This window comes from Alosa alosa, chromosome 15, assembly GCF_017589495.1.
Source record: "Alosa alosa isolate M-15738 ecotype Scorff River chromosome 15, AALO_Geno_1.1, whole genome shotgun sequence".
Taxonomy (NCBI): domain Eukaryota; kingdom Metazoa; phylum Chordata; class Actinopteri; order Clupeiformes; family Clupeidae; genus Alosa; species Alosa alosa.
The window spans coordinates 12,604,840-12,626,053 of record NC_063203.1 but is presented as its reverse complement, the minus strand read 5'-3'; the positions used below and the strand labels follow the sequence as shown (position 1 = coordinate 12,626,053).

Sequence of the window (21,214 nt, the reverse complement as noted above, 5' to 3'; positions counted from 1 at the left end):
TGCATGGTTCCATCACTACAGTCATGAGGAATATATATATATATATATATATATATATGTCTCACTAGCAAAATATTTTATATGCAATAACATTAAAACTTTCTTTATTTCTTAAAGCTGTGCATTGAAGTGACACAATTGTCTCAGAAGCAGAAAAAAAAGTCAATGAAGGACATGGACACATCTCTAAATGGAGGAGCGTAGGCTACTGAATTTATGGGCGGGGTTAACTTCAACACAGACTTGACAAGAGGTAGAGGTTTACCGTGTACACTTAGATTAGTGGCATGATGCATATTTATACCACAAATAATGGTATTTTGTTTGTAGGCCTATCAGACTAACTTCACATTACCTAGCAGGCCAATTGAACACACGCTGCTGCACAATGCTCGGCCTACTATCATAAATAAAACCAAGAGATCGCGTAAGGTGAGTAGGCTATATTTAAAGTACGAGAAGGGGTAGACTACAACGGACTGATAATACATCAACTATTTATGGTTTAAGGTTGTTGCAGTCCTGTTTCAGTTGTTTTGTTTCGTTAACCTTACGTTCGGTGTAGTATTACTTCCTTCCTTCGCGTAGCGCGCACATGGGCTTGCCATTTAGAGCTGATGCAATATTTCCACAAATAAAGGACGACAACTGTGCTTTTATTCACATTTAGTTCGAGTGTTTAAAGACAACATATATGTTGAACACATGAAATAGTGGAGAAGGAAAGTAGATGCTCGACAGACTATACCTATCTCTATTGGTTGATGATGTGGACATATTTGATTCCTTTGTGCCAGTGCATCGGCGTGGATTTCCTTTTATAGTCTAAAAAACGTGGTGCTGCTACTAGGTAGGTATGCATGTGTTCGAAGTCATAGTAAATGCTCGGACACATACTTGCCCCATCTTTATATAAAAAAACAATTACATTGTCGCGAAATTCCTCCACCAATTGCGTGTGGTTTTAATGTAACATTTGGATAATGCAGAAGTACGCGCACATTTGAGGAAGTCGGACCCCACAGAGACCATTGCCATTCCACTCGCAGTAACATAAAAGCTGTGAGACGAGACGAGCCACATCCGGTTAACAATAATTAGCGGGAAACTTCCATTGAAGAATGAATGGATGAATTACTTGGTGTAGAGATAAACGATAGGTTACGCCAATTGCCTTTTAAAGTTAAATAATACCGTTCGATATGCCATTTAGGCTAGTACTGGACGGGCACAGGTGATAGGTAGGTGAGATTTGCCAATCTTAATCTTCTGTGCGTGTGTTGTTAAATAGTAATAGGGTACCTTGCAGTCGAGATAACGAACATTTACAACAACTAGGTCTACTATACAATTTCCAATTTGTTTGACCTGTATAAAATGTATACTTTTCTGTTAATTGGCATATCAATAGGCTAATGGTTTGTCATCCTTTGCCCGCCAGTTAGGCTGTATGCATAATAGTGAGTGGAAATAAAAAGGCTATATTGTTATTGCCTATCCTTTGGGACGAGCCGAGGCTTTCGCTCTTTAGTATTTATTGGGTGTATTTTCATGGGTGTGTTTAGCGTAAGACTACAGTAATTTGAAATAACAAATGAATAAACTATTGGAATTTAGCCAAGTATGCTGACTGAGTGCACAGTATCTAAAGTGTGCTTTAATCTTCTTACTAGCCTAATGACAGATGTCATTTCAGCTTAAACGTGGTGGCACCATTGGGTGGCACAGTCCGGACGCAGCGTAAAGTGCGGTAACTGGAACCTTGGTACAGGATGTAACCTGTCACAGCACCATGTTAGCAATGACGCTTTTTTTATTTTCAAAAACTCTAGTAACATCTAGTAAATCGCCTGTCTGAACTGCCACGAATTTCATGGGCTTGTCTTGACATGATCAATGTTGTGGGTGTGTAAGGTGCGGTCACATACTATTGGTTAGGTGAGAGTTAGGCTACACCTAGGTTACACTCAGTTAAACCTGTTTTAGAGCACGAGTCTTGGGCATACCAAATTTTCATTTTTTTACAATTAACTCACCTGCGAGCCAGTCTGCCAGGGTATCACAATTACAATTTCACACCCACTGGAGTTTGACACTGTTAAACACTGTTTAATGAGTTTGCGGGAGTGGCTACAGTTGTATTTTACTGATAACATTACAAGTCTGATCTGTTTTGGGAAAGAAAGCCTTACTGCTATTGTACATAAAAAATGAAATTGATATTTCCCTCTTAAGGGTAATGCAGAGCTTCAGTTAACACAGAGATGGGTCCCTGTTTGGTTAGAATAGGCCTGTTGTTATGTTCACATGCATGTATTGATAATGGTGGTTCTAAGTCAACTGAAGGTCAAAGAGACCTATTTTAGTTTGAAGTTTGGTCAAAGAAAGCACTCAACCTAGAAGTGCCCCTACACACACACACACACACACACACACACACGCATGACTGTTTTGGAGTGGGCTCCATTGCGTCATAGCAGGTGGTTTTGTTGTGTTGTATACCCTTCACATTCCAAACCAGGGCCAGATCAAGTAATATTAGCATCAGCAGCACACAACATGTCCTGATTCTCTGGTCACCTGGACATCCTTGGGGGCGTGTGTGTGTGGGAGTGTGTGTGTTTGTTTGTGTGTGTGTGTGTGTGTGTGATAGCTCTCTGTGACCTATCACACTGTCCTTGATAAAATCCCTGCTTGCAGAACGGGGTCATGGTGCCCCACGATGGTCCTATGACTCACAGATGTCGAACTCTGAAGCCATAGCTGACATTAGGGACCGTCAACAAACCTCCACCAGCCTTGTTAGCCAGAGATCACCAGAGCTGAAAAGCCCATTTCTCTGTAGGCAAACAGCCAAGGCACAATTATTTTGGAGAATCCCAGAAGTGTTGCCATGGGCTTGGTCACTACATGAGTTGTGGGGAGGCAGAGTAGAATTTTTCTGATTACTAAGTCAAATCCCCACACACACAAACCTCTTGACCATCTAGTAAAAAAAAGTCTTAGCTGCCAGCCACGGGCTGGACTACACTGGCTCACCCCATGGATTTTTGACCCTCGTGAGTCGTAAGGAAGATCCATGTGACCGACTGCCGTTCCCAAATTACTCTCGTTGCCCGCTGTGTAGCGCCTTTGATGAGGACACATACCCCCACACCTCCAGCCCTGATTGGTGCAGAATGGGGCAGGGGCCCATTCCTTTCCTTGTCCACCCACCTCCTCTGGAATTAACTCTGGAAGAGTGGCACGAGTTTGCGTGTATGGGGCCATGGGGTGGCACTGTTCTTGGACTGAGTGTTGACTTCCTGATTTACCGACCTGGCTTATACCTATTTTATGTTTTTGTCCTCCAGGCGTGAGAGAACGTCATGTGTTGCCCTTGCAGCAGCCTGATTTCCAAACAGAACCGCATATTTGCAGCCTGTTACTTTTTCCTCCTCTGCTTTTTTCTTTCTCTCCTGTCATGTGTGGGCTACAGTGTGGAGGTGAGCATAGTCACAGTGGCAGTGTAAGATGTGCCAGGTGACTTCCAGTGCACCTTTCTGTCTACCACTCTGTCTCTCTCTGTTGCCACTGTTCCCAAGCTCTCACAGTGTGTCACAGTGATCTTTGAGAGCCTGTGGCTGAACTGTCAAATGGCTCCTGTCATGAGGCAAAAATGCAGCTGTGGTCTGGACTTGATATTTTTCAAATGTTATGTTATGTAACAGACAGGTGCTAGACATTTCTCCCTGTAAGGACACATGGTGGTACCTGGCAAACTAGCAGCATATCTTTCATTCATGTCTGCTGTGAAGAATTCAGTGAGCTCTGGCTACCACACTGTAGCAAGTCCATGAGGAAAATATTAGTGTCTGTTATGACTAGACAGCATTATGTAACTATTTTCTCTTTTGCTATTTTAAAGCTATGATATAACTTGCTTGGCATTTAGAAATTGATTGGGTATCAGTATCTTGTTTATTTTTTGATTGAATGCAAACTCAGTCTGTCTACAGTACCCGTTTAAAGATGTTGAAAAGATGCTGTAAAAATATTCATATGAATAGAGATTATTTCATAGGTCAGAAGAGGACTGCATTCTTTGTTTACATCAGTATCTGGTGGCTATTTGTTGATGAATTGAGGATCTGCAAAATGTTTGTACTGTTTAAGATCAAATACTTCACAATAGAAAACGGCTTTCGTTCAGACTTTAGCCACAATGTGGACTGATTTCATAGTCATTTAATTTGTGAATTTTTGTCAAATTGGGAATTTTTTCAACACTGCTACTCCCTCAAGAATAGGAATTGTAAATGAGATGACACATTATGTGGTATCGTAAGTTGGCAAATCAAATCAGATAGGCTACTTTGTCCTCTCATCTATCTGTGCACTGATAATGTTATAGATGTCCAAAGTGTTCTGGGTGTATCTGGTGCTAAATTACAGTTAAAAAACTAATATTATCACATTTCCAAGAAATGTTTCTGCAAATCTTTCAGCCACATAAGGGCATCAACAGTACATAGAATATATCCTCAAATAGGCCTTCTTCATGGCCTTTATTTATTTGTAAAACTCCAGGTAATGCAGTCTTGTGTGACTGGGCCAGTGTGTAGACTTGTCAGGCGTTATAGGGATTGGAGGAGGCATTGTGTGGGGGTTGGAGTGGGTGTGTGAAGGGGTGTGTGAGAGGTCTGGTCGTTACAGCTGCTGGGAAACGCTTAGCCACGTGACTTGTCACTGTTTCTATTTGTGAGCCAGAGGCTCTGAATGGTTTGTACTTGGGGTCACTGATGTACAGGCATTCAGACGTGTGCTCTTTAGGAGCAACACTTCAAATGAAAAAGAAGCCACTCGTCTTGGATATTACTTCAAACCTTTGGGATTGTTGCTCGCTCACACATCTAAGAAGTTGTTGTTTGTGTTGTTGACACCTCAGAGGGAAAGACTAGTCTTAGAGATCTCTGAGTGCATTCACTACGAGGATATCCAGGAATCATTCTTTGCCTTGAAAAGAGAGAAGATCGTTTATATATCTTGAAGGTTAGTTCACCTAGTCCTGGTATCACTGGTCTCATCATAGTTTACATTCGAATTGCATTTCTACTAACCATTTTAATCTTAAAAGTAAGATTTGGTTTTGATTTGTTTCTAAACTTTGTATATCCTTAGGGCTTTACTTTTCTCCCTTGAGTGATTGAGTATGCTGCTGAGTATATAGCAGCCATAGCTTGTACTGTAGTATGATGTTATTAGTGGCCATGTTTCATCATACTGGGTATGCGGCGTACTTAAGCCGGGGGTCCCTGCTTTTACCGTGGATGGAGGCTCCAGAAATTGGAGTAGTAGTAGTAGTATCACTCTTGAACCTGAGCCAAATTTATTAAGTTCACAGGGTACACCCTAGTCCCATCCCGAGCATTATTATTACACCCTAGTCCCATCCTTTTCATTATTTATTCCCCCTGCAAACTGACCCTTCCATCTACACATGTTGAGAGGAACCTTATGTGTTCATTTAGTTCTGTAAATGGCAGATGCTAAAAAGGGGCCTGTCATACTGTACTGTTGGGAGAAGGGACTGATACTCTAAATGCAGCCTCCCTCCTCCTGTGAGTGTGTGTGTGTGTGTGTGTGCGTGCGCGTGAGTTGTGTGGGTGGGTGGGTGTATGACGGTGTGACACCTACTGTATCATGTGTAGGCTGCCTTCTCTAGTAAGGGTGGCTGGCGTGAGAGCTGCTTCCGTTGCAGTTAATCATGTCCCCCTTGTCCCCTCTCCCCATGCCAGGTTCGGTGAGCAGCTGAGACGCAACTAGTCAACTCGAGCTGTATGTGGTCTGCTGCGGCTGTTGCTGCTCTGGTGACCAAGACTTAGAAGAATCCGAGAAGCTTCAGACAGCTCTTTCCAGGTTTGGCTACCATCTGACTTCCAACGACTGCCATATCTACAGTTGCAGCCTTGCCCTTGCCATTGCCAAGTTTGGGATAGGAGTGATACTTTAAATCAACACACCCACTGCACACACACACTCAAACACACAACAGTATATACAGTTGAAGGGGCTCCCACTTTGGTCGCTGAACCTAGTTCCAGAAGCTTCCAGAGTTTTACCCAAGATCTCCCAGCTGATTGCAGAGGCCCCGACTCCCGGATCTGGACTATTTTGTTATTGGGGCAGCAGTCATGTTTCTGAAGGACATTGGGCGGCAGCTACTGCGGGTAAAGGTGGTGGACTGCAGCGCCACCGAGTCGCGGCTGGCGCGATGCCTCAACACCTTCGACCTGGTGGCACTCGGTGTGGGCAGCACGCTGGGCGCCGGCGTCTACGTGCTCGCTGGGGCGGTGGCGCGCGAGGACGCTGGTCCAGCCATCATACTCTCCTTCCTGATTGCCGCGCTGGCGTCAGTCATGGCCGGCCTGTGCTACGCCGAGTTTGGCGCGCGCGTGCCCAAGACGGGCTCGGCATACCTGTATAGCTATGTGACGGTGGGCGAGCTCTGGGCCTTCATCACGGGCTGGAACCTCATCCTCTCCTACATTATTGGTAAGAGACTGCGAGTGTGTTTATTAGCTGTCAGGATGCACATGTTCATACGGCTGCATTTCTGCATTCCTATAAATATTGGAATACCTGAAAGATGATCTGCTACTCTGTTATAAATCCCAAGTTCTGTGAAGTATGTTATTGCGCTGATGAATGACTTTTTCATTTTCATCAATTAAAACGTTTCTTTGGTAGTTATAAATGTCAGTCTTTTTGTGACATGTTCCAAATACACAACTACACTTTTGTGTGCTCAGCTTAACATGTTTAGATAATACGACTCATAGTGTGTTCTTGTGCAGGGACATCTAGTGTTGCCCGAGCCTGGAGTGCTACGTTTGATAGCCTGATCGGCAAGCACATTGAGAGCTTCTGCATACAGTACATGACTATGAATGTTCCAGGAGTACTTGCTAAGTATCCAGACATGTTCGCTGTCCTAATCATCCTCACTTTAACTGGTAAGGCTCCTTACTTTATTCCATCCACTGTATACTATACTGAAATGATTTCATCGTATTACTACTTTAAATGTCTGTGTAGTCCATTTTAGACCATTGGTTTAAGTGTCATCAATGTATAAAGCCCTTCAGACCGGTTTGTGTTCCTTGGATAGCGTGAATATTACACTGTAGCTAACAAGATATAACATGGGAGGACCTAGAAGTATGTTGGCTGCACTTTTTCCCCCACCAATTTGTGGTCGATGATTCCCGGGACACTGAAGAACATCACAATTTCTTGTGATGTAAAGATTACAAATTTATGAAATTTGACGTCCTGAATCACTGTTATAATCTTTGCATGATTGCATACACACCAAATTTCATGAAGTTCAGTCCATGAGGTGCTTGCACAATGCTCCAAAAAACTCGAAACAAGGTTGGGTCAGTCATCAGTGTCTGTTGATCTTTGTTGTTCAATTTTGTCATGTCCAGAGACTCATTCTTGTCTGGGCAGTGTGAAAGAGGAAGCTCAATGCCCACGCAAATAATTACACTGCCAGTGCACGTACAGACACATAATCACACACCAACTAATACACTCTCTCACACACATGGGCAGACAAATACATACACACACACAAACACACGGTAAAAATATAGATGTACAGCACAGTAATGAATAATATGACCATTGTATAATGGCAGAAGTGTACTTAAGATTAATATGTGGGAGTTGCCAGAGTACACTTTGTCTGTTGTTGCAGACTTGTCTTAGGCAAACTCCGCACAAGACTGTACAGACACACACATACATGTGCGTGCACACACACACACACACACATGTATACACACACACACGTACATGATGCACGCACACACATAAACATGCATGCGCAGTTGCGCACACACACACACACACAGGCACACGGGTATACACTCACACTGGCACTCTATGGCAAAAATCTAGACATACTGCAAAGCAATGTGTAATATCATAGTGCCAGAAGCATACTTGTGCAATTCAAATACAGATGTACATTTGGATTTCATCAAAGAATATTTTGTTTGATGTTATAGACTTGTCTTAAGGAGCACACAAGTTCTCAAGTGACCTAATTTTAGACATACCAGAGCTCGTCTATGGAGAGCCTGTTCACTTAATATTAAGCCCCATTGTACCACTGAGTTCCACTGGGGGCAATTGCGGGCAACTGCAAAGTGAATGGGAGTCTTTGGAGCACGAAGGGCTAAATGTGTCTCTTTCACCTGACCTGATTGTCGTTGAAAAATCAAAGATTTTATTGTAGTTTCTGCAAGTTCAATATGGATTATAGAATCGAAAGTTGAATGAACGAGTACTTATGTCCTTTTGATTTCTTACAGGTTGGGTCATTGTTGCCCATAACATGCTAGTGTTCTGTTAATAATTGACGTCATTAACAAGTTTGAAAGGCTTTTTAGAACAAATAAAGTGACTTTAAAATATATAATACTCAGTAGTGTGTATTTTCTTTGCCTCCCCTTTCGAATGCAACATTCATTTCTAGACAAAAAATGATATCCTGATATATTATAACACCTTCTTTCAACAGTGTTTCATTAAATTAGGCCCACAACACCTCTAGAAGACTCAACAGTAGTATCTGGCATCCCAGACCCAAACCCATTCACACTTATGATGGTTCTCTACCAACAAATTCTTAAAGCTGCCTGGCTACTCTAGCTGTTGGCTGCAGCAACTTGAGATAGGTAGCTCCGATTTGTTTTGTTTTAGCCAGCAGCCAGACCAACTGATACCTTGTCTCAGCTGAATTACTGAAGCTAAGCAGTTGTGGGCCTGGTTAGTACTTGGATGGGAGACCTCCTTGGAAAACCAGGTTGCTGCTGGAAGTGGTTTGGTGGGTGGTCAGTGGGTGGCACTCTTCCCTCTGGCCAAAAAGATTGATGCCAATGCCCCAGTGTAGTGACAGGGACACTGTACTGAAGGAGATGCCCGACAATGTGACGTCACAGAAGCGCCGTAACCATTTATACTCGCGCTGGTGGTCACGACACTAGTTATAATTGTAACGTATTGTTGTTGTTGTTGTTGTTGTTGTTGTTGTTTTATTTCGTACTGGCAGTTCTCTGTGACCTCAACAAACAGAGATAGCAGGAATTGACCTTTAAGGCATTCCTCTTCATTAATGTGGCCGTTTATGATCCGATCGACACAACTAAACAAAACGCAAGCCCTTGATGTGGGCACCAACAAATACCAGCACATTTTTATGTCATCCCTGTTCATTGCTCTGGCAGTTCATGATCCTATCAGCAATATAACTAAACAAACCAAACTGCAGCCGTGGTGATATCCTTTACCAACACCACTCCCACTCGTATTATATTGCTTAATTAAGTAATAACTAACCAAAATGGATGTCTGTAGTTATGCTATATTGTTTGAAGGGAAGCAAATGTATTCTGAGCAAAAAACAATACCTCATTAAAAATAAATATTTTTGATCAAAAACACGGAACAATTATTGGTACAGTTGTGTTAAATGCATTGTAACGCCTCCCTTGCCAATAAAACAACTATTACTTTGTGTGTAACTTTTGTGCATTCTCCTCTTTAGCTCTCTGCACTGGTTTTCTATGGAGTTCAGATCAGGGGACTGTGATAGCCATGGCAGAAGCTTTATTTTGTGTACAGTATAAAAAGAGAAAGGTGAAGAAAGGTTCATTTTTGACACGGTGAATCTGAGAAATTGTACAGTTTTGTTATGACTATGTGTTTGTTTAAACAGCATTGAATTTAGAGCTTCCTGTCTGTTCCTCAGGCTTGCTTGCTTTTGGGGTCAAGGAGTCAGCCATGGTCAACAAGGTGTTCACCTGCATCAACGTACTGGTGCTGCTCTTTGTGGTCGTGTCGGGCCTGGTTAAAGGAACATTGAAGAACTGGTCCCTTGATCCTGATGTGGTGCTCAATCAGACAAAGTGAGCATGACTGTTTTTGTGTTTGTTTTTTCACTCTGATTTGATCTGATGTGACCTGGGTGTGCTCACTCTACTATTAAATAGAATTAGTGCAGTGCCCGCTCAAACATGCATAGCCAAATTACATGCCTGCAGGTAGGCCTGCTTTTTTCGGGATGGGGGAAACATCATTCCAGGTCAGCATTCCATAATGAATACTGAATATTATAATACGTAAGGGATAATGGACGACACACGGTTCGACTATACAAAGTTAATACACGTTTTAGATAGTTAAACGGCCCGGTGTGAAGCGGAGGGTTCCATCTAGAAAAGTGTATGATGATTCATCATTCCACAAAGGCCTTTGCCCTGTGAAACGTAGGCCACTTCAGCTTGAACATTCAAAGGATGTAATCCCTTGCTGTGCCACCACTTTTTTCACCACAAAGTAGATGTGCACTGTCACCCACCATTTTCATACATAGACTGTACTAAACATACATTTACTGTGTGTGTGTGTGTGTGTGTGTGTGTGTGTGTGTCCGTCCGTGATCACCTCTTCCTATTGTCCAGTGTGACAGTGACGCGAAATGAGGTAGGTGCTGGAGGCTTCATGCCCTTTGGGATTAGTGGAGTTCTCTCTGGCGCTGCCACCTGCTTCTACGCGTTTGTGGGCTTCGACTGCATCGCCACCACAGGTGAGCTCACGACTCCTTCACACATGGGTCAGGTCCACCTGGCTCAGGCGTTGAGACATACAGTGGATAACAACTGTTACTTACCTTACCAGTTGTGGTGCTAGAGCAGGGAGATTTAATTTTATGTTATTTCTATGGTTGGCCGTGCGTCAGACTTTTTCACCCTTGTGGTCCTGCAACCTAGTTCTTGCAGGTTTCCGTAAACACCCCACCCCCATGGTGACACCGCTGCAAGGTGACATTGGCATGAAACAATATGTTGGCTGAAAAGTGGAGTGTTGGTGTGAGTGTGAGTGTCAGTGTGTGTGTGTGTAAGTGAAAGGGGTTTAATATGTACGTCTGTATGAATGTCTGTGATTCTTTGTGTGTGTGTGTGTGTGTGTGTGTGTGTGTGTGTGCGTGCATGCGTGTGTGTGTGTGTGCGTGTGTTTTCAGGAGAGGAGGTAAAAACCCACAGCGTGCCATCCCTATCGGTATCGTGGCCTCCCTGCTTATCTGCTTCTTTGCTTACTTCGGCGTGTCCGCCGCCCTCACCATGATGATGCCCTACTACCTGCTGGACACCAACAGCCCTCTGCCCGCAGCCTTTACGCATGTCGAGTGGGGTGGTGCCACCTACGCAGTAGCCGTAGGTTCCCTGTGCGCCCTCTCCACCAGGTAAGGAACTTTCCGAGGCCAGGAGCTACCAGTAGTTCTGGTATTTGGTCACTCTTCCTCTTACTTTAAAGGTTTCATAGGTTTTGAACTGTGCTGGTGGCTTTAGTTAATGGCGTCTGCATGTGTTAGTATGATTAAGCACATGCTCTGTAGAATTGAAAATGTATTTTCCACCTTTTGCATATTGCTAAATGAAAATGAAAATGCTAATGAGCTGTTAGATACAAATGAGTTATTAATTAGTTCATTTATGTTTATTTAATTTAGACTATTTATGATTTGAATGTGTGCCTTGTGTTTGAGTTCTACTGCATGAAGCCCTGAGACTTACTGCAAGTAACTATGCTCTCTAACACTATAGGAAATGTAACCCAACTTGCCCTTCTCTCTCTTTCTTTCTTTCTTTCTTTCTCTCTTTCTTTCTCTCTCTCTCTCTCTCTCTCTCTCTCTCTCTCTCTCTCTCTCTCTCTCTCTCTCTCTCTCTGTGTCTCTCTCTGTCTCACCTCCTCTCCCTCTCTCCCCACCAGTCTTCTAGGCTCCATGTTCCCAATGCCCCGTGTGATTTGGGCCATGGCAGAGGATGGGTTGCTCTTTAAGTTTTTGGCTAAAATCAACCCCAAATCCCAAACCCCTGTAGTCGCTACGCTAACATCTGGAGTCGTGGCAGGTGACAAGGCCGCTTTCTCTCTTTAACATTTTAACCTCCTTTAAATCCCACAGGTATCCCCCCCCTCCCCCAGTGTGCTTTACGTTCAAATCCAGAGCAGAATGAGTGGCTGTCGTCCAAATAACCACGTGGCCCCCACTGTATGCCCCTGTGTTCAGAGAGCTGCAGGCTTCAAGCATAGTGGCTCAGCAAGAACAAGAATGTGCACGGTCATATCCATTCTTGCCCAAGCCTAAGTCCCCTTTTTGAGGCCTATGCTCAATGCTTGCAGCTTTTGTATGTCCATAACAGACGTGGCAGCAGGTCATGACACCGGATGCTAAGTCTTCCTCATCCTCCTCTTCCTCCACCCTTTCCCTTGTGCCTAGTCTCCTGGGCTCCATGTTCCCATTGCCGCGCATTATCTGGTCGATGGCAAGTGATGGCCTGCTCTTCTCGTTTCTGGCGAGTGTCAGCGAGAGAAAGTCGCCCGTCGCCGCCACTGTGGCGGCAGGGGTCATGTCCGGTAAGCATGGAAGGAGAGGAGAGAGAGAGAGAGAGGAGAGGAGCTAATGAAGTGGAGGAGATCAGACAGAGTCAGATGTTAGTGGAGAGATAATTTCATTAAGAGAAAGAATGAGAGTGAGAGAGTAAGGGAAGTTGTTGCACCATCACAAATATGTCTGTGTCACTGTCAGGTCAATTACTGTCAGCCCAGACCACAGATGGGAGAGATAGGTGCTGACCTTGGACCAGGCCGGCTTCCAAGGCCAGGTCCCTGTCTGACTCCACAGATAGATCTGATCCTGAGTCAGTGGCCATCCAGACGCCTCCACCATCAGACTAGACAGGCCTGCTCACCAGAGTCCTCGAGGCGATCTGAAGGAAGAGTGTGAGAAAGATGGGATGAAGAGAGGCAGTGGCTGTTCTATGTAAGATATCAGAGTCAGTTAAGCTTGAAGGCTATCAGCCCTCTTAAACTGCCTTAGAAACTGGTCCAAGATGATAACCAGACAGGCAGCATTTTAGGCGTTCTGTGGTGTTATTGTGGTTTATCAATTATGCATACCTGATATAGGAAGGTTTCTCTCTGACTATAAACTCAAGGGAAAAACATATTGTTAGGCTACTTTTCTCTTGCCCTCGGTGGGTTAAATGAAAGACTTGCTGAGGTGAGGTTAACAAGTGTTTAGGCCTACTCGCAAATTCAGGTTCCATAGCAGCTGGCCGTTTTGAATTGCTTTTCTTGAAACAAAAGCGACTCTGCACTGAGTCACGATTGTGAATTTAGCTTGGCTTAATAGTTTAATATTGTCTTGGAAAGTTATTGCTTGTTCACAAGTTATTTCATTTAGCATTATATTTTCCATGTGTCGATGATGGTTAGACATGACGTTCTCAGGGAGCGCAGACCTTTCCAAGGCCAAATGTAGTTATTTGCAACAAATCTGAAAGTGGACCTAGCAAAATATTTTGACTTGCTCAGTGATAAGTGTTTAATTTGTTTGTTTTCTGTGTAGCATATAGATCATAATTCTTGATAATTAAAGCAAAACAAAGCGAGACCTAGGCTTCTAGAGTAGACTGACATAACGCACCTATTGCTGAGACCCGCCCCTTTAGTTGGAATGTGATCATTGCAGCCTCAGTATACACGAGAGGAACAGAAAGACACCAACATAACATGAGGGATAGATGTATTTCTTCACAAAAAAATATCAAATAATAATGGATTGAAAAGAGGTACTAATAAACCAGACATGCTAGAATAGAGACCAGAAAATGGATATCCACAGTCCCTTTCTATCAACACCAGTGATTTTTATAGATAAGGATTAGGCTTTAAAACAGATGGTCAACATTTATGTTGTTTGGTCTGTTTTTGGCTGCATACATGAAGGCCAAGGTGGGCCAATGTATTTCCCCTGGTTTGAGGTAATACTGACATTTCTTCAAGGATGGCAGGTCTGAAAATATCTTCTCCATCATTAAGTTATTCAATTAGGCTAAACATGGCCTTAACTCAAAACAGCTGGTAGGCCTACTGTTAGGACTATGTCATTTTAACATGTAAAAGTGTCAAATGCAGCCATATTTAAATTCTGCTTACTGCACGTTTATTATAATATGATAATATTCAATATTAATTATTGCAGGTCTACCTATGTGCATGTAATGGAAATGTTGGTTATTCCCGATATCCCTTCATTTACGTGTTAAAATGTAAAATCTTTTTCAAATCTTCTGCGGGGGGTCTTTCGGAAATATGTCACCTTTTTCAGCCCTTCTGAGTTTGCAGGTATGTCTGTTATGTAAGGGATAATGTGTTGACCCTCGGTCCTTATCGGAAAATAAGTCCCGACTGGGCAAACAGGACCCCGACGGTGATCGGTGGAGAATGCATTATTCCTTACATGACAGTCATATACTTTGCAGCGGTCATTATATAGTTTTAACAGGACCCCGACGGTGATCGTTGGAGAATGCATTATTCCTTACATGACAGTCATATACTTTGCAGCGGTCATTGTATAGTTTTAACAGACCGCCGAATGTTGGAAAGGCCCATACATGGACATGAATACATAAATGGAACTTAATAAAAGACTTCATTTCAGCGTTCACTAGTAGGGTTATCTGATAGAATAGTAGAAAAGACTGACCAGCATTTACAGCGAATGAGAGTGACGACAAAGCAAAACTGGAATTTCATACGGAATCTGTGATATACAATCACTGTTTGTGTGCCGACATCTCATGCCCTGCTAAGATATGGAAGTTTGGCCTTCCATTTGCAAACAGTTTTCTTGGAAGAATTCCTGTTTACTTTGTGTCTTTTATTTATTGTATTATGATGTAAGAGAACAACCAACAGAAAGATAAATTTTGAACTTGTACAATGTGTACTTTAAAATTTGTCAAATGTTCATTAATTTACATTTCAGAGCTGTACATATGGGTTTACTCAAGCTTACTGAAAGTTTTTAACTTTTACTGAAGTTAAAATTATTGTTCGTAATTATTTTTGTGCCTCAAGTGCAGCAGCCTTATGTGTTAGAGCATACTTGTTACATGCTTATTTTGAAGGCTGTCTCTCTCTCTGACTGCAGCGGTCATGGCTTTCCTGTTTGAACTGAAGGACCTGGTGGACCTCATGTCCATTGGCACTCTGTTGGCATACACACTGGTGGCAGCCTGTGTCCTGGTGCTTAGGTACGTTAGCCAAAACTAATAGTCAAAAAAAAAAAAAAAAAAAAAAAAAAAAGAAAGTCTCCAGACCTAGGTTTTTCTTCAATTAAAATGTCTTCATTGAATGTCCTGAATGAATAGATTAAAAATGCCCACGCTTAATGCTTAACTTCCTAGCCACCTCTTTTTTCTTTCTTTCTTTCTTATTTACTTACACTCTCTCGTAGCAGATTGCCACACACGTGTACTGTGATGTAAAAACACGTGTGGTAAGTAAGCAACATTTTTGAAAGGAGCCATCCATGCAGTGTCAGCCCAAATGTTCACTATTTGTTTAGTGTCACTGCTGCATTTAATAAACAACAACACATTTTTTCTCAAGGCATTCAAACCATTTTCCCCATCGTTGATCCTGCCTGCAAGTCCTAGTAGGAAAGTTTGTTGGATCAAGATGTGTGAATTGCATTATATTACATTATTTCTCAGGGCTGATTGCTTTGCCCAGCCACATAATGGTGGAAACTCTTGGAATTGAATACCACTTGGATGGCCTGGTCCCTAATCCACTTGGATGGCCTGGTCCCTAATCACTAGACCCCCCCCCCCTCCCATCTGGCCATGTGACTGACCGGATCTCTCCTCTCTGTGTCCCCCTGCAGGTATCAGCCGGACCAGCCCAGTGCGGTCTTGCCCTACCAGGCCGCCTCCCAGGAGGAGGCAGAGGCCGAGGCCGAGGAGAACAACTCCGGGTTCCTGCCCCTACAGCTACAGGAGAAATTCTCGGTGCAGAACATTCTCTTCCCGAAGAACACAGAACCGTCTCGCCTCTCCGGCTCTGTGGTTAACATCTGCACCAGTCTACTAGGTGATAAACTGTTTATGAACACATTCCCTCTCTCTCTCTCTCTCTCTCTCTCTCTCTCTCTCTCTCTCTCTCTCTCTCTCTCTCTCTCTCTCTCTAACACACACAACCTCTCTTCCTGTCTCACACACACACACACACACACACACACACACACACACACACACACACACACACATACACACACACACACACACACACCTTCCACCTCTGCACAGACCATCAGGCCCCCCATCCCCTGACCGCTGCCCTCTCCCCTGTGTAGGGCTGCTGGTGTGTGTGTTCTGTTTGTGAGCACATGAAAGTTTCACGTGAGCACATGAAAGTTTCACGTGAGCACATGAAAGTTTCACGTGAGCACATGAAAGTTTCACGTGAGCACATGAAAGTTTCACGTGAGCACATGAAAGTTTCACGTGAGCACATGAAAGTTTCAGGTGAGCACATGAAAGTTTCAGGTGAGCACATGAAAGTTTCACGTGAGCACATGAAAGTTTCACGTGAGCACATGAAAGTTTCACGTGAGCACATGAAAGTTTCACGTGAGCACATGAAAGTTTCACGTGAGCACATGAAAGTTTCACGTGAGCACATGAAAGTTTCACGTGAGCACATGAAAGTTTCACGTGAGCACATGAAAGTTTCACGTGAGCACATGAAAGTTTCACGTGAGCACATGAAAGTTTCACGTGAGCACATGAAAGTTTCACGTGAGCACATGAAAGTTTCAGGTGAGCACATGAAAGTTTCACGTGAGCACATGAAAGTTTCACGTGAGCACATGAAAGTTTCACGTGAGCACATGAAAGTTTCACGTGAGCACATGAAAGTTTCAGGTGAGCACATGAAAGTTTCACGTGAGCACATGAAAGTTTCACGTGAGCACATGAAAGTTTCACGTGAGCACATGAAAGTTTCACGTGAGCACATGAAAGTTTCACGTGAGCACATGAAAGTTTCACGTGAGCACATGAAAGTTTCAGGTGAGCACATGAAAGTTTCAGGTGAGCACATGAAAGTTTCACGTGAGCACATGAAAGTTTCACGTGAGCACATGAAAGTTTCACGTGAGCACATGAAAGTTTCAGGTGAGCACATGAAAGTTTCACGTGAGCACATGAAAGTTTCACGTGAGCACATGAAAGTTTCACGTGAGCACATGAAAGTTTCACGTGAGCACATGAAAGTTTCACGTGAGCACATGAAAGTTTCAGGTGAGCACATGAAAGTTTCACGTGAGCACATGAAAGTTTCACGTGAGCACATGAAAGTTTCACGTGAGCACATGAAAGTTTCACGTGAGCACATGAAAGTTTCACGTGAGCACATGAAAGTTTCACGTGAGCACATGAAAGTTTCACGTGAGCACATGAAAGTTTCACGTGAGCACATGAAAGTTTCACGTGAGCACATGAAAGTTTCACGTGAGCACATGAAAGTTTCACGTGAGCACATGAAAGTTTCACGTGAGCACATGAAAGTTTCACGTGAGCACATGAAAGTTTCACGTGAGCACATGAAAGTTTCACGTGAGCACATGAAAGTTTCAGGTGAGCACATGAAAGTTTCACGTGAGCACATGAAAGTTTCACGTGAGCACATGAAAGTTTCAGGTGAGCACATGAAAGTTTCAGGTGAGCACATGAAAGTTTCACGTGAGCACATGAAAGTTTCACGTGAGCACATGAAAGTTTCACGTGAGCACATGAAAGTTTCACGTGAGCACATGAAAGTTTCAGGTGAGCACATGAAAGTTTCACGTGAGCACATGAAAGTTTCACGTGAGCACATGAAAGTTTCACGTGAGCACATGAAAGTTTCACGTGAGCACATGAAAGTTTCACGTGAGCACATGAAAGTTTCACGTGAGCACATGAAAGTTTCACGTGAGCACATGAAAGTTTCAGGTGAGCACATGAAAGTTTCACGTGAGCACATGAAAGTTTCACGTGAGCACATGAAAGTTTCACGTGAGCACATGAAAGTTTCACGTGAGCACATGAAAGTTTCACGTGAGCACATGAAAGTTTCACGTGAGCACATGAAAGTTTCACGTGAGCACATGAAAGTTTCACGTGAGCACATGAAAGTTTCACGTGAGCACATGAAAGTTTCACGTGAGCACATGAAAGTTTCACGTGAGCACATGAAAGTTTCACGTGAGCACATGAAAGTTTCACGTGAGCACATGAAAGTTTCACGTGAGCACATGAAAGTTTCACGTGAGCACATGAAAGTTTCAGGTGAGCACATGAAAGTTTCACGTGAGCACATGAAAGTTTCACGTGAGCACATGAAAGTTTCACGTGAGCACATGAAAGTTTCACGTGAGCACATGAAAGTTTCACGTGAGCACATGAAAGTTTCAGGTGAGCACATGAAAGTTTCACGTGAGCACATGAAAGTTTCAGGTGAGCACATGAAAGTTTCACGTGAGCACATGAAAGTTTCACGTGAGCACATGAAAGTTTCAGGTGAGCACATGAAAGTTTCAGGTGAGCACATGAAAGTTTCAGGTGAGCACATGAAAGTTTCAGGTGAGCACATGAAAGTTTCAGGTGAGCACATGAAAGTTTCACGTGAGCACATGAAAGTTTCAGGTGAGCACATGAAAGTTTCAGGTGAGCACATGAAAGTTTCAGGTGAGCACATGAAAGTTTCAGGTGAGCACATGAAAGTTTCAGGTGAGCACATGAAAGTTTCAGGTGAGCACATGAAAGTTTCAGGTGAGCACATGAAAGTTTCAGGTGAGCACATGAAAGTTTCACGTGAGCACATGAAAGTTTCAGGTGAGCACATGAAAGTTTCAGGTGAGCACATGAAAGTTTCAGGTGAGCACATGAAAGTTTCAGGTGAGCACATGAAAGTTTCAGGTGAGCACATGAAAGTTTCACGTGAGCACATGAAAGTTTCAGGTGAGCACATGAAAGTTTCAGGTGAGCACATGAAAGTTTCAGGTGAGCACATGAAAGTTTCAGGTGAGCACATGAAAGTTTCAGGTGAGCACATGAAAGTTTCAGGTGAGCACATGAAAGTTTCAGGTGAGCACATGAAAGTTTCAGGTGAGCACATGAAAGTTTCAGGTGAGCACATGAAAGTTTCAGGTGAGCACATGAAAGTTTCAGGTGAGCACATGAAAGTTTCAGGTGAGCACATGAAAGTTTCAGGTGAGCACATGAAAGTTTCATGTGCTCACGTGAAATTTTCATGTGCTCACCTGAAGCCTATGTGCGCACACGAAAAGTTTCATGCGGAGCACATGAAAGTTTCAAAAGACGTTAAAACCTTTTCACATTTTCATAATGCACACGAAACTTTCACGTGAGCACATGAAAGTTTCAGGTGAGCACATGAAAGTTTCACGTGAGCACATGAAACTAAACTTTAGATTTTGTTTTGCTCATGTCCCCTTAGGGGCTCCGTACACCAACCTGTCTTACGTCGTCTGTTTTATTGTCTTGCATTTTTAGTATCGGTTTACGTTTTTAACTTAAATTGTAATACTTTTGTTATTTTGTTGCTCTTTGTAATCATGTCAGGAGTCATTCTATCATTCTAAAACCTCTCTCCCTCTCCTCCCCCAGGATTCTGTATCTACTTTGGCTATGGCATTTGGAACAGCACAGAGGCTGCTCTGGCAAAGTCCAACATGACCAACGACATCACAAGCTTTAAGGACCTGATGAACGGGCATGCCATGACTCTCGAGAAGGAGGCCTTTCTCTGTAATGGCACTGACACTCCAGGGGATGAAGATAGTGATCCTTAAATGTGTCAGGTTGCAGAATTGTATCATCCTGTCGGACTGGTATGTTATGTTAGGTAAACCTGATTCAGGTACAGGATCCACAGATGAACCGCCAGGTTAATCCACACCATCATACCAAGCCAACCTTGTTAGCTTTTGCTTTCCAATCTCTGGTAAACACACTCAATGTCAGAATTCAAACTAACCAGATCAATTACGGAAACTCAAAAGGGACATTTGCCAAGTAACCCACAAGTCATCACAATCTCTCCTGCTGGGAATGGACATTCTTATTGTCATCGAAGCTGAAAAGATCCCAGGTTTCAGAGCCTAGGGTTCTCCAGCACAGTACAGATTCACACGCTGGGACTTAGCAGACCATCTAAGTATAACTCACCTGTGCGACAACACAGAGCTGACCAGCATTGTAGAACCAACAGGTGCACAGTTGAAATGCACCCATTTCAGGGACAACTGCTGCTCTAGAATAGGTATAATGATTAGCATAGTTAAAGCATAGTCCTGTAGATTGAAATTGAAATACATGCCATTTTAACTGTAACATTTGTATTACATATAATTTATACAGATATTGTCACAATTAAAGATGCCCCTCCCTTCCCAGATGCATACAGCTTCTCCACCCTTTGAGGTTAGTCAGAATGTTAGGCTTTTGTGCTAAGCCAACGTGACTAGGTACAGTTCATTCAAACACAGTGTTGCCCCCTAATGGTCATAATGATTGACTGAATGACATTTGGAGCATCCAGTGTATTTTATAGCGTTTCAGAATTGTTGCCTGCAATGGACCTGGTGCCTTACTGTCCTGTCCACTTTTAGTCAACACAGACCATCACGGAGCAAATTAGTTTTTCACTGTGGTTGTACAAATGGCTGTTGTTACTTCACTGTGATGAAATTGTTACGAATTTTACTTTCAAGTATGTATTGAGTATTTCAACAACCGGGTGAGAAAATGTATACAAAACATTTTAAACTGGTTGGTTCAGGCCAAGGATGTTTTATTCCAAGATACATACTTGATTTCTACTTGCAGGAAAAAAATAATTTGTATGATGTTATACACTTGTTGGTGCAAACTGAAGTTGGAGTACTATTTGACAACTGTTACTTTGTTCTTGGAAGTATACATCTTGAAAAATAGCCATGATCATTGGTTTGGAATGATTTTACCTAGAACCATGGTCCCATTTTGAAATGCATAAATTAATCTTTTTGTCAAATGTTGTAGCAGTATTTCCATGTGTGTCCATCCCTTGAGAACAACTGTATCATACTTAGGGTTGCAAAATTCCGGGAATTTTCAAAGTTGGAAACTTTCCATGGGAATTAACGGGAATATATGGGAATTAACAGGAATAAATGGGAATTAATAGGAATAAACTGGGAATTTTTAATATGGCAAGTTAGTCTATAACAGGGAACTTCAATGTAGTGGACAAAACCCCATCT

At 42.9% G+C, this 21,214-nt stretch overlaps 1 protein-coding gene across 1 annotated transcript; it reads left to right on the top strand.

The window, feature by feature from the left end:
* The first annotated feature begins 4,404 nt into the window (after nucleotides 1-4,404).
* LOC125308651 (high affinity cationic amino acid transporter 1-like) lies at nucleotides 4,405-21,144 on the top strand. Its single transcript, XM_048265214.1, has 11 exons — nucleotides 4,405-5,031; nucleotides 5,778-6,534; nucleotides 6,837-6,995; nucleotides 9,803-9,959; nucleotides 10,515-10,643; nucleotides 11,078-11,296; nucleotides 11,824-11,963; nucleotides 15,053-15,155; nucleotides 15,791-15,996; nucleotides 16,259-16,279; nucleotides 19,566-21,144. Exons 2-11 carry the CDS (start codon nucleotides 6,174-6,176, stop codon nucleotides 19,760-19,762), a joined length of 1,692 nt encoding a protein of 563 aa, XP_048121171.1. The 5' UTR covers nucleotides 4,405-5,031; nucleotides 5,778-6,173; the 3' UTR covers nucleotides 19,763-21,144.
* The last annotated feature ends 70 nt before the right edge of the window (nucleotides 21,145-21,214 follow it).